The 14,073-nt window shown below is 36.6% G+C and overlaps 1 protein-coding gene across 2 annotated transcripts in view; it reads left to right on the plus strand.

Moving 5' to 3' along the window:
• The window catches only part of LOC104146894 (potassium/sodium hyperpolarization-activated cyclic nucleotide-gated channel 1), a 218,465-nt gene that overhangs the window by 163,223 nt on the left and 41,169 nt on the right, over window positions 1-14,073 (plus strand). For both annotated transcript variants that reach the window (XM_068925895.1, XM_068925897.1), the window contains one exon: window positions 5,943-6,089. In XM_068925895.1, the coding sequence (XP_068781996.1) occupies window positions 5,943-6,089 (147 nt within the window). The remainder of the gene's footprint in view (window positions 1-5,942; window positions 6,090-14,073) is intronic.

The following is a 14,073-nucleotide window of genomic DNA, read 5'->3' on the forward strand; positions in this document are numbered from 1 at the left end:
AGGACAAGAGAGACATGGCACTCCTGGAGAGAGTCCAGCGGAGGGCTACCAAGATGATTAGAGGGCTGGAGCACCTCTCCTATGAAGAAAGACTGCAAGAGCTGGGCCTGTTCAGCCTGGAGAAGAGAAGATTGAGAGGGGATCTCATCAACGTGTACAAGTATCTGAAGGGGGAGTGTCGAGAGGATGAGGCCAGCCTCTTCTCCGTGGTGCCCAGCGACAGGACAAGAGGCAACGGGCAGAAACTGAAGCACAGGCAGTTCCATCTGAACCTGAGAAAAAACTTCTTCACTGTGAGGGTGACAGAGCATTGGACCAGGTTGCCCAGAGAGGTGGTGGAGTCTCCTTCGCTGGAGATATTCAAAAGCCGTCTGGATGTGATCCTGGGCAATATGCTCTAGAGGTGACCCTGCTTGAGCAGGGAGGTTGGACTAGATGATCTCCAGAGGTCCCTTCCAACCTAAACGATTCTGTGATTCTGTGATTCTGTGTATTTCATATCTTTATATGGTTTACTGTGTCAGGGGCTGAGTGTTGAGCTGTAAAGATTATTAGCACACTCTGAATTTTTTTCACTTGAAAATGCCAACGTGATAGTTATCCGATATCATGAGGAAAGGACCTGGTAAGCTCATTTTACATACTACAGTCTTATGAGAGTTCAACATTTAGTTTACATTTGTTTCACTGGGATATTGCCTGCTTTGGCGTACTGTTTTCATTTTAAAATACTCCCCCCACTTTGACTGGACATCATTACGAAAAAATAAAGACCCTAGTCCTCTCCCTTGCCCTGTTTTTCTGGGAGTTTTTTTTGTTTTTTTTTTAGGGGGCGGGAGGTTGCGTAACTATTATTTTCTAACCAACTCTGCTAAGGACCTCATATGATTGATGTTAGATTACTCACCTTTTGCTAGAGAAACACATGAGCAAAATTTTACTAAATACAATAAGCATATGAACATTTTATGGCTGAGAGAGCAAGAAGCAGTTATTACTGGATAGTTCTTTTGGTAAAAAATTGTGAAATATTATTTAACTTTGAAATCCACTTAGCTTTTGCCTATTTTGGCAATTTTATTTGTTAATTGTGCCGCATTTATGAACATTTGAATTTTAGAGAGGAATATGAAACACTGGGATAGAAATTTCTTAAATGATAGTAGCATAATATATAAATCAAATTAGTTTACATACTCATTTTAGGACAAACGGTTCAGTATTCACCTAAAAAAAGAGAGCTGTGGTCAGAAGAATAGTATTTCTTCCGTTCAGTGAGATACTGAAAATACAGGAATGCTTGTTTGTAACAGGTCCAAAACACAGCATTCCAAAATACTGTGGGTTTTTTTTTTTTCCCAAAGTATAAGACAAAAGTATGAGACAGGAAAACTAAAGTACTAAAAAAATACGCTCTTTGTACATGCAAAAAATATGTAGAATTTAATGAGGCAAGATACTATAGAAGCACAGTGGGATACAAAAATAGGTATTTATATGGGTAATAAAAGCATTTCAAATTGCATAAAGTAGAATATATAAGGCTTCTGATCTCCATACTTTGGCGTATGAGCCAACTGAGTCAGGGAAAAGAAATAAAGATGACAATCTTCTGATTTATAGCGGTCAGTTACATAATTGTGCATTAAGAGTTTTTTTAAAGCAGTCTGAAATCATTTGATTTCAATAAAACATACTGAAATTAACTGGACCACACTTACAGTTTTACCCATGCTTGGATGTAGTAATATTAGACCAAACAATGATTCTCATTTTAAAAGGTTTGTCCTACCTTTCTTTTGTCTTGGCATGTCTTCATGGAGCACAGGCTCTGCTGAAGAGCCTGGATGCCTCTTATTTCTCTCCTCAGTACCCTGGAATCAAAGGTAGAGTTCATCCCTGCCTTTTGAGGCCTCTAACATCCCATTTCTAAAGAATGTGAAGCAGAGTCTACCTGGGAAATCTGCATATGCAGAATCCCTTACTTCTTACTCCCTGGAGAATCTAGTTCTCTGCAGTGTCAGGTAGGAGCAAGGCTGAAAAGGCAACTTAAGATTAAAGAATAAAAAAGATTTAACACAATCATTTAGATGTTTAATGTTGTCTTTCCAGTGACTGGAGGTTCCCATGTAGCATGAGAAAAGCCAAAAGAAGAAAGTATTGTCAGTTTTGAGGGAACTTGCTGTGGTATTGAAATTATTTCACATAAGAGTAAAAAAAGGGCTTGAGGCACTTCTGCAAATGGGTAATTAAGATGTCACTTTCCTGAATAAACTAAAACAAAAAAATCCAAGCAAAATAAAATTTTCAGTCTGGGAGGGAAAAGATGCAGTGTGAGAAGAAGAGTCATTAGTGACAAATGATTCCATTCACATATGAAGACCCAGGTTCAAGTGTCAGGTCTCATGGGTGATTTGGAATCAGGCATAGGTCTTTTAAATCGATCTCAAATATAAAACTTGTGAATACACTGAATTTCTCTGACAAATTATCAACTTTAGATGTAAAATCTTGCTCAGACAAACCATGAGGAGTGATTGAATTTTCATATTTATTTAAAGAGTTCATGGTGCTAGTGAGAATTTTTAAATCTTTTTTGACATTGAATTTGAAATGAAAAAGATCATGAAAAAGCAGAATAAATATTTAAAAGTAAAAATGTCTCCACATCTACTGTTTTTAGTGTCAATGGTACCTAGTAAGAAAGATTTCTTCAAAATTAGCTTTAAACAAATGGACATTTTATTACCCAGAATGAACAAAACCATATTAATTTTGCGCTATCTTTGTATCTTCATTTTAGCACATGCTTTGCTACTAGTGTGTGAGATACCACACACACTTAGTGACAGCTAAGCTGGCAAATCCTCAGTATTGTCAACAACATACAATATGTTGAATAACATTAAATGTGCTTAGTATTCTAGAACTAAAAAGCAATCATGACTGGGATTTAGTTAGTGACAGATATCAGTTGCTGAAAAGAAAAGAACAAGTTAAAAGCTTTTGAGGAAACACCTTACATTAGTACTGTGGTAGAACGTAAAGAAGCAGGGAGAAGTAGCAGGAATGATACAGCCTGAGAGTCAGAATCACACTGAAAACGATTAGGCAAAGATTCTTTTCAGAACGGTAGTGATAGTATACTGTACACTCACAGGGTCGGATTTGGACATAGAAAGAGACCTTGATAGTATTTCAGATAGGTAAATATTTCTGGGAACAACTTCCTAGTTGTAGAATGGAAAACAAATGTTGCTTATAAACAGAAGTCCCTATTGTTCCATGTGCTATTAATTTGGAAACATTTTTGAGACCCAGTAGTAAAAGGCACTGGATTCATATTATTCTTATTATTTCTGTTTCCCTAAAATTCTCTTATGCAAGCATAATCTCTGGTAGAGAAAAGAGCTAGGCTGTGTGAGAGCAAGCACCTATTCAAATAGCAAATTGCTTTTAGCAGTTCTTCCTCAAGGTTATTTTGATATGAAAGTCCTTTGCAACTCTTGCAGTATATCCTGTATATCTCAGATTAATGTATATTTTTGATTAACAAAGATTATTCTTTTTAAGCATTGCTCAAGCATATCAGAATGCAAATAAATTAGGGTAGAGGGGTGGAGCTCCTGTGTGAAGGAGCATATTGCAGTCTTTACCTTCTCATTCATCCGGTTGTGCCCTTGTGTTACTCCACATGATATACTACTTGTCCTTCAGCAATGGAAGGCCGGACACAAGCATGAAGTAGGCATTGTGCAGTGCAGCATCTTCTCTTTGGCTTTGGTTTGAAGAAGCTGCAGAAAAGCCAGAGCACTGCACATTTTCTGGGATTTTTTTCACCACCTCAGTGAGATAATAAAGAGTACTGGGACATCTAAAATCCCTTCCCTCCAAGTAAATCCATGCCTAGTTTAGCTGCATAATTTTAGAAGCGATAACGTTGTTTATGCTAAGACATGACTGTCTTCTGGAGTCCCAGAACTGCCATTCTGTGTAACCATACACACAGCATGTATGGTTAAATTTCTCCTTATCAGAGCAGAAACCAATGATGAGCTCACAAATTTAAATCTTACTTTTAAAGTAGGGGGAAGAGTTCTTGCTTTAGACGTGCAAAATGGCAGTACAGGTTAAACCAGGTTTATGTACTCCTAATACATTGTTAAATAGTTAGTCTCATGCAAAATTACTTTCTTCTCATTTAGGGAATGCATGTTGTACATATGGCTCCACCTAATCTTATGCCACTTTGCAAAGCAAAAACTAATCTTAATTCCAGAGGACTCAATAGCCTTCAATTATACAAGTTTAAAGATCTCTGCTACAGTTCATAAAGACTGCATGTACATTATAAATTCATTTAATTGCTCTACAGAGATGCTGATCCTAATTAAGGCTTCATTGGTTTCTTTATTGAAAACAGACTTGAAATTGCCTAATTAAGCATGGAAAAAAAAAATTAGATGAAGACTGTTTACATAAGGGAACTAAGTGTCTGCCAAGCTTTAACTCACCTGTAAGCCTGGAAGGGATTTTCTTTTTCTACATCTCAGTACCTTATCTCCTTTGAGTGAGTCACAGATGGGGGGGACTGCGAGGCAAAATTCTTGTTCGGGTGGTATTTCTCAATTTGCAGTTAAGTTCTCCATTTTGCAGTTCTCCATTTTCTGGATCTCAGATATATCATACAATTTGTGTTGTACTGTACAGTACAACTCTGTGTATGTTAGCTTGGGGCTATCTTTTCTGCAAATTGTGCTTTTCAAGAGGTCTTCTGAAGCAGGCCAGCAGCTTTGGGAGCAAACAAAACAGGAGACAGGGCAGAAGACTGGTACAGACAAGGAAGCATAACACGGGTGAGGCAAATAGAGTGGGGTTCTCTGACTCTCTTGGGTCCTGTCATCTCTGTTTTACCCCACGTTTTTTTTTCTTAATGCCATGCCTAGTTTTCAGCACTTACCTCTATCTTCCCCTCATTCTCCTGAGGGAGTGCTTTCTACATTGTTAACTACATAGATTTTAATGTTGTTCTTATAAATAACCTTAACAAAACATACTTGTTTCTTGAAATTTCACACTTTAAACTCTGAATGCAGTACTAGAGAAGTAGATAAACATCATATTCAGTTTCCTTGTCTGCTGCCTGTAATGAGCTAAAAATGGTGTTTATATAGTTTTAGAACTGTATATAGCTGGGAATTTAGGGAACACATGACAAGTGTGAGGGTTTGGCTTCTAAGACTCATATATATTAATGTGGTTATTACCATCACCACTAAAAGTGATTTCCATTATTTTCGGTTGTTGTGTTGCTACCTGAGCAAAAGTAATACTAAAGTAACTGACCTTTTTGTAAGGGTCCTCTGATGTATATATATAAAGTTATCTTTATAAGTGTTCAGCACTGATAATTGCCATTTACCACCAAAATGTTCAAGCAGATCTGTCTCATTAATGTTGCTTTTGCAAACCCAAAGTCCTGATAACATAGGTTATACTCCTTACTATAAACCAACTGGTTATATTACATTTGTTTAGAATGGAAATTTTATAGTAATAGGAAAAGTTTCTATTTACTTAATTTCTTGGTTTCATGAAATTCCCTATAGCTATCCTCTTCTCACATTTCTGCATACTGTGCATATTGCAACTGTTTCTCCTTTTGTTGTAATCTTCTGAAATGGCTTTCTGATAGATTTGTTTTTATATTGCACCTTATCAAACATGTAACAGTATTTCTAGGTGTTCGTGTTTGAAATCAGCAAACTTGACTTTGCTGTTTCCTGACTTTCATGAACGTTCTGAATTCTGGATATATTAGAAAGGTTTTGAAATTTGCATTTCTTAAATGGATGCATGAATGAACTTGCATTTTGTAGATGCCTGTAGAAAAACTAAAAAGTTTTTCTGTTTTCTGATTTTTCTTTTTATTTTCCTAATAGTACAAACAAGTGGAACAGTACATGTCATTCCACAAGTTACCTGCTGAAATGCGCCAGAAGATCCACGATTACTACGAGCACCGCTACCAAGGCAAGATTTTTGATGAAGAAAATATTCTTAATGAGCTCAATGATCCCCTTAGGGAGGTAAGATTGAAGCGTCCGAGCAGTTCTTCATGGTATGCAAAGCTTTCATGTCTTTGCTGTTTCTATGTTAAAATGCTATTTCTGTTTCTATTCGGTAATATTTTAATCGCATTTGATCACCTGCCTGGTCATTAAATGACCAGGAGAATGAGCTTTGTGTTAGATTGGATTGATACAAAGAAATACACATCTTCACACCCTGCTCTGAACCAGTCTGTCAGTCATTGCCACACAAGGATGTAACAGAGAGTGAAATCCCATTCTTAGTTGTTGAGGCTAACCTCAGGTTACATGTTGCTCAGATTTCTCTTTACCCTCTTCCTCTTCTGTCATTCTTTAAAATAGAGAGAGATCAGACTAGAATGTCCTTGAATGAAAGCTTTGTTCTACACTCCCTTCTTGCTAACTAGAATATCAGTACAGGTGAGAGCAATGAAAGCCACCAGTCAAGGGAGAGCTGATTTATATTATTCGATGAGGCAGCATCCTTGGCTAAGAAGGTCTTTACTTGAGACCAGGAAGCTGAAAATAATAATATGAGGTACAATCCATCAAAACCATCTGTTTTATTAAAAATCCAATCTGTATTCTGTTTTTTTTTTTTTAATTATTATTTTCTGTTGTGTGGAAGCAGTTGGAATTTTCTTTCATAAGGTGTTTGTATGGGAGGAAGGCAAGGTTCATCTCGCTGAAACAGAGCTACCTACTTAATGGAAATACAGATCTGACTATCTTCTGTTGGGTGGTACTCATGCCTAACCTATTCAGGGATGTTATTTTGTGTTGTCAGTTGGCCGATATATTCCACTGAAGGGAGGAGAAAAAAGCAGAGGTAAAAAACAAAGTTGAAAGAGAGGAGAAGGCATAAACAAGGAAAAGAAAAGAAACAAGAAAAGGGGAAAAAAGAGGAGGAGTGTGATGAATCCTGTGTAATTTTCAGTGACGCCAAGTAGTGCCTTTTAATATCCCTGCCATGAGAGGGATGGTGCTGAATATGTGCATATATAACTCCCAACAGAGTGGGGGACGACATCTGTACTTTTAACTCCCTACAGAGCACAGGATGACATCTTTACTTTTGGAAAGATATGTGAGGGTTTATTCTTTTTTAGCAAGGTTTGCAGAATAATAAGAACATAAGTCTGTAGGGGATGGTCTGCACTGTTGAATCCAGATCTTTGTTGTGAAAAGGAAACATATCATATAATCCAATTCCAAACCCAATCAAATTCCATATTTAAAATAGTTGGCATATTAAAGCTATATCTATAAGAAATAATGCCATGCCTGTTCACAGGCTCTGAGGCCAGCTGGCACAGTTTGACCGTGTCCATGTTATTAAAGTCTCATAGTGGCCTCCCTCCCTACAAACTGCCAATTGGAAATAGTGAACAGTGCCCAAAATTGTTGGGTCAGTGCTAGATGGTCCAAGTCAAAATCAGACCAAACCGTGACTGTTCACAGTTTAACAGTTTAGATGATTGAATTCCAGTGCCTGGGCCCATTTAATTCCCTAACGTAGAGGTAGCCCCAGAGTTCTCTCTTTATTATTATATTGTGGATTTGTAAGTGTTTTGTAGAGGAGATGGAGGGCTCTGGGTTTTGCACTGCCTCTGTCAATTTACCCTGAGCTGCCCTTGGTGTCTTTTGAAATATCATATGAGAAAACAAGAGGAGAATGTACCATAAAAATCTGTCACGTAGGAGAGAAAAAGAAAGCCCAGAAACTATCCCTAGAGTATAGCAACAGTCAAAACATGAATCTTGGCCTCTTAAGAAAGTGGATGTATGTACAGACTTGGCAGTGACAGACATCAGAAAAAAAGTTTAATCTATATACTCTTTTAAGGAAAGTATTTCTCTGTAAATTCTAGTGCAAGATCTTTTACTGGCAACAATTTTCAAATGCACCACTAATTTTCTTTCTTTGCCTTCCATCTATTCTCCTTCCCTCCTTCCTTCCTTCCTCTTTCTCTTTTGTTTTTTTTCTTTCTTTTTCTTTTTTCCTCTTTCTTTCTCTCTCTCTTTCTCTCTTTCTCTATTTTTTCATATTAAGAATAGCAAGGCAAATTTGGTCAAGCATAAAAAACAAAAATAACTTCTGGGGAGAGATCAAGCATGGAAAATTTCAAAAACTAATGAGCCATTAAAACCATGGAATAAGAATTGAATTTCACTGAAAGAATGGCTTTTGGTTTTACTATGATTATGCTGTACTTACCATGATTCCTTTGTTTTCTGTATTGTACAGTAAGAATTTATCCCCCCAGCTTTCCTCAGAAGTTACAATCAGGTTGCACGCTGCCCTGATGACAACATAGTGGTTGTTCTAGAAAAATATCAAGAAAAAAGAAGTCTGGACAGTAGCAGTGACAGACAGAAGAGATTTCCCAAGGATTCTGTCTGAATCCTGGCAGCGGCTCGTGCAATGTGCCCTGAAAACACCACTTAGGTGTTTGCTTAGTTTAGCAGTTCCAAATCCTATTTATTATGCACACTTTTGTAGTGCCGGTAGTGACCTTTTGGTGTGACTAATCAATAATAAATTAAACCCTTTTAAAGACAGAGCACAATTCTTCTTGATCTTGGACAGCATGTCTAATGTTCCAATAACTGCATGAGGCTATAACATCCAGCTGATAGCACAGATATCCTAATTACATCATTCAAGAATAAATATTTTCTGCATTTCTTAAGTTCTTAATGAATTGTATATTGTGTTATACCTTCAGTTTAGTGTGGCAGTGAGAATTAAACATTCAGAGTCTTCATGGGGCATACTTAGCATGATGAATGCGGTTTCTGATGAAGATATTCAACTGAAACCATTATTTCCTCACTTACAATAAGCAGAGCAAAAGAAACTACGCAAACTACTTAATAGTTATAGCATGAATATCACCAAAAGCTATAAAAAAGTTGCAGTATTTTCTATTCTCTTTGTTCTCAGCCATTCAAGTTTAGTGTTTGGGCTGAAATTTCCCGCAGCTAGTCTCTCTTTAGAAGTGTGACTTTTTTTGTCCATGTTTTAAAAACTTGGCTTACTCATTTTAGTACAAAAGTAAGCAGGAAAATAATTATGCATTATATAAATAAGATCTTCCAGCTATTAAAAAAATTAGTTAAAGGCATGGAATTAGGAGTAGAAATCTGTGGTAAAATTAATTGTTACATGATAAACACTACTATTACAGCTGTATATACTTACAGCAGAGGTACGACTTTTTTCTGTAAAAGAGGATCGATGGTCATTTGACTGAGCTTTTGAAAATTTCATATGGAATATAATACATTTGATGAATGAAATAATAATAAGGTGAAAAAGGAGTGCTGCATATGTGTGAGTGGATAACTTTATTTAGTAGCCAAAAATATAGTCATGTTTATTATGGAGAATTACCTAGGGCTTCATACTGAAAAGGAGAAAGGACCTTGGACATTTCTAAATTTTGAAGTAGAAAAATAAATTTCCAAGGTGTTCATATTCTTCAGGTGTTTCATATTTGAGCAAAGCATACGTTTCCTAAGTAGTGACTGACCTGTATCATTTAAGGATAAGCCTGAACTAACAAAGAAACTCCCCTTAATAGCTGGGAACAAAGGTAGGCATTTATTAGAAAAGGGGACTTTAAAACCTTATCTTCACCGTAATTAAGTTAGTTGCACAAATTGAGTATGTTGGTCACATGGTAATGTAGCTAATTGGATAGTCTCCGCTCTACACACTCAAACTGTATGACCCACACATTGCCATGCGTGCTGTGCTGCTACCTGCTTGTAATAATTAAATATCTTTTCATTAAATTTAAAAATTTTGCTCTTACTGAAAAGCTTTTGCCTTTATTCACAGGTAGACTTCTCTGATAATAACTGTCTAGCATTTCTGAGAGTCAAATAGTCAGGAAACTCCTGGCAGTTACTTATTCTGTACAGATAGATAATTTAAAAATTGCTTTAGCCAGGCCATGCAAGGCTGTATTCTTCTGGCATAGCTTTAGCTATGTAAAAGTTCAGCATCAAGCCTAAGCTAATCATCTAGGCTCACTCTGCACCTCCCTCTCCCCTACTTACTGTAGAGAAAACCTAGATGACTAGCTTAGAGGAAAGGCTGCATCTTTAAACACCTGATGGTGTGATAAAAACCATTTTTGCTAACATTTGCAATTATCTCCCTCCCTCATTTCTTAAGGTAGCAACTAGCAATTGGTAACAATTTGCATGTTTCTCTCATATATATTTATATATATAGTCTTTGGTTCTACAGCAGACAGAGATACCTGTGAAGTTTTTTAGAGCTTCTCATTTCTTAACTGTGAGTTCTTGCAGCATACATGTTTGAAAATCATTTGGCATCACAAGGTCTTAGTCCCAAATGAGATCTTTGTAACTGTCATAACACAAATAAGAGATGGGACAGATGATGAGAAACGAACCATAGCTAAGAGAAATCTCTTCCAAAGTGGTACTTGAATTACAAGGATTAAAAGACACATATCACACGTAAGCAGTTTCACCTAAGAACAGAACATAAGAAGAATCAAACTCGTTTGGATTCAGGGTCCATCTAACCCAATAGCCTCCCTCCAGCAGTGGCAGGAAGTGGATACCCGGAGAAGAACAGGAAAAGGGAGAGTGTAATATTTCCCTTGATTACTCTCCTACACTCCAACTATTTTCAGCTCAAGGGATTTTATGTGGCTGATGTGGTTTCTCTATTTAGTATTCCTTGAAGTGTGCCTTCCAATTAAATATTTACTCTCTTCCAGAATCCATGTAATCTTTGTGCATCCACAATGTCCTTTGGCAAGGATTTGTGCAAGTTTATACCCTGCTGCATGAGAAACTGCCTCCTTTTCTTGGATATGAACCTCGCTTCCTCTGTCTTTTTTGGGTTTGATTCTTGGTACCAAAAGTGATGGTGCAGTCAATTCTTATCCACCCGTTGCCTGCTAGTCATGATGTTGTAGTTTTCTATGGTATCCCTCTTTGTTTTGTATTTTTGAGGCAAAAGAGTCCTATTCTATGTAATCTTTCCTTGCACAGAAGCCAGTTCATCTCCATGATCACCCTTGTTGCCATTTTCTAATGGCAGCTCTACTATAGCCTTTTTGAGATGAGACCACCAGATCTGCACCTACTATAATGATGTTGTAATAATATGAATTATTTTTACCTAATAATTCCTAACATTAATTTGCTGTTTTAAATCACTGCCATGCATTGAGATTACATTTTAATTGAACTATTATAACTGTAAGAGCTAAGTCCTAAGTGGTAATGGATATATAACTGTATGTTTTTGCCTATGTGCATCACTCAACATTCCTTTCCATCAGTAATTTCCAACTAGCCTATAAGAAGCCCATTTTAGTTTCTTTTAGCAAGCTTCAGTTGTACACACTGCCCTTTCTGAAGTCAAGCGCTGAAGTTCTTGGCCTTTATTGTTCCCATAGGGATAGTGAATGTAAGTACATTATGTTACCTGTTACAGACTGATGAATCAGGTATAAAATTCTGAAAAAGATCCAGCACACTGCTTAGTATCACATCAAGAGTTGCGTTTTGTGACGGTCCTTGTAAGAAACATACTCTCATAACAAGATAGTGCAAACCTTTCATTATTGGATTTACGATTTGCTAACAGTAATTGCATCTAAGTGAAAATAGGACTAAAAACAGATCAGTTTGGTACATGTGGACAAGTATATTTTTATAGAAAGTATTTAGTACTCTTAAAATTAATTTTAAAAATGGTCAGTTCAGTAAATTCACTATTCTTCCCAATTAATTAACTTTCTCATTTTCCCCATAAAAACTCACTTCCTTTTATAATATCTTTCTTTCTGTTTCATATTTATTTTTAGAAATCACAAAACTTTATAGTTTCATTGGAACTCTATGTCATGATCCTGTGAGCAAAGGATGAGACGTCTCCAGAGTTAATAGTATGAAGCCAAAATGTGTTGTGATTACAGCATAGTAAACATCAATCTTTTTTAATAGTGCAGTCATCATGTTTTTTGGACACAGGCCATCAAACATTAAAATAACAATAGAAAATCAAATGAGTTTATTAAAAAACAATGAAGTATCAGAGTCAATATTAAATTATTGGAAATTTCAAATACTTTGCTTCTATAATAACTTATGTCCATAAATTTAAGGTCATAGAAGACTGAGAGGTAATTGTTTCATTATAATCCACTGTACTTTTATGCTTTTTTTATATTCACTGAAGCTTGTGTGGGAGGCTTGAAGAGGAGAAGAATGTAAAACGCATCAGAATTAGAGATGTAGTCGCAGAGGAACTCATTTGGGTATATCTTTATACAGCTATACAGAGAGAGTGAATACCTCTTTATGTAGAACATTAAAGCTTTTTCACATAGATGCAGATAAAACATAGCTTTAGTCTGTGCTCTGGAGCACTGAAATCATGAATGAACTATGCAACACATGAATCTTGCAAAACAAATGATGATTTACTCCAGCGTTATTTATTCCATAAAAGCTAAAAAAACAACTATGCAATTTTTCTGTGTATGGTATGTCCAAATAATAATCAATATATACAAGGCTTAAACAAAGCCCCAAAAACCTCTTAGAAAAGACAATGATTAAGTTTTGTAAATTACAAAAAAAATTAAATAGGCCATTTTAATTTTGGAAATGGGCAGATGATCAGCAGTGGTTGAATTATTGTGTTTTAAGATGCTGTGTCCCACCAGGTGTGACATGATACCAAAGTGTACATTTCAAACATGACAATTCTTTCATGAGCTCCTTAAATATACTAATCAAAATCAAATCCAGAAATGTTAGTGCAGTAGTTGATTTGTTTCTTAAACGGGTAAATTATCTGAGAAAAGTGCCAGAAGAGTTAGATGCAGAATGCTAGTTAAGTACACCAAGCTGTGAGAGACATCAAAGACAGTTGTAGAAAAATAAGTCCAGTCTGTATCTGCTACTGTATGATCTGCTAGTCAGGCATCTGAAGAGCAGAATCAGAAAGAAAGGCCATCGCGGGCAACAATTACTGTTTTGTTCAGAGAGCAACAGCTAATGCCACAGGCGTGTTGTCCCACCGGGGAGAATTTCTCACCGCTGCCTCATTCAGCTCAGGATCACACTTCCCAGTGCCTGTCATGTCTCCATTGTTAAGGAAGTGAAAGACTGTTCCTGTAGCTGCTACCCAGATAATGTTAGGGGGAGGGGATGGGAAGAGGCAGGCATCTTTTTTTTTTTTTTTTTTTTTTCTCATTTAGCTTCTGCTAAAAGCAAGGAAAAGTTAATAGGTATTAGACAGTACTTACTGCAGCATATTCATTCCTATAAGAATTGAATGTACTATTGCAATTATAAATGGAATTGCTGATTTTCAAGAGTTTAAAAATAATAACAAAGGACTTTAGATGTCTTCTGATTTAGCTTTCTTTATGAAAACACATTCTGTTTTAACACTGTGCTTGCTTTTTCTTTGGCTAGTGTTCTCTCTAGTAGGATTTAGAAATTTTTGGTTTATTCAGCTAATACTCTACGATCTCTGCCCTAATCCCTGAATTATGACTATGAGTCCTTTCGTGAAAATGGAACAGAAGTTAACAAATGTTTCTCTGAATCCTTTAGGAAAATAATTGTAAACCCTTCTTGATCCAGTATCTGAAACTACATATGTTTTAATTCAAGATTAGGAGCTGCAGGATCTAGCTACAAGATAGAGATCTAATATTGTGCATCAGTAGTACCTGCCAAGGTTCTGCATTTTCCCCTAGTGTGCTTCTGAAGTAAAAAATCTTCATACCTGTGTAAGGGGAGTGTGGGCAGGGGAAGGGGGGAGCATCTTGCAAGTGGTGCAGAAGGGAAGGATGCAGCCCTGATCTGAGTGGGAAGCTGCTGTGCAGACAGGGCAGGGATGTGTGGCAGGAACGTGCCCTTGTCCCTTTCCAGTAAATCTCCTTAATGGAGATGGTGGGAAGGAACATCT

The sequence above is a fragment of the Struthio camelus genome, chromosome W (assembly GCF_040807025.1).
Source record: "Struthio camelus isolate bStrCam1 chromosome W, bStrCam1.hap1, whole genome shotgun sequence".
NCBI classification, from domain to species: Eukaryota; Metazoa; Chordata; class Aves; order Struthioniformes; family Struthionidae; genus Struthio; species Struthio camelus.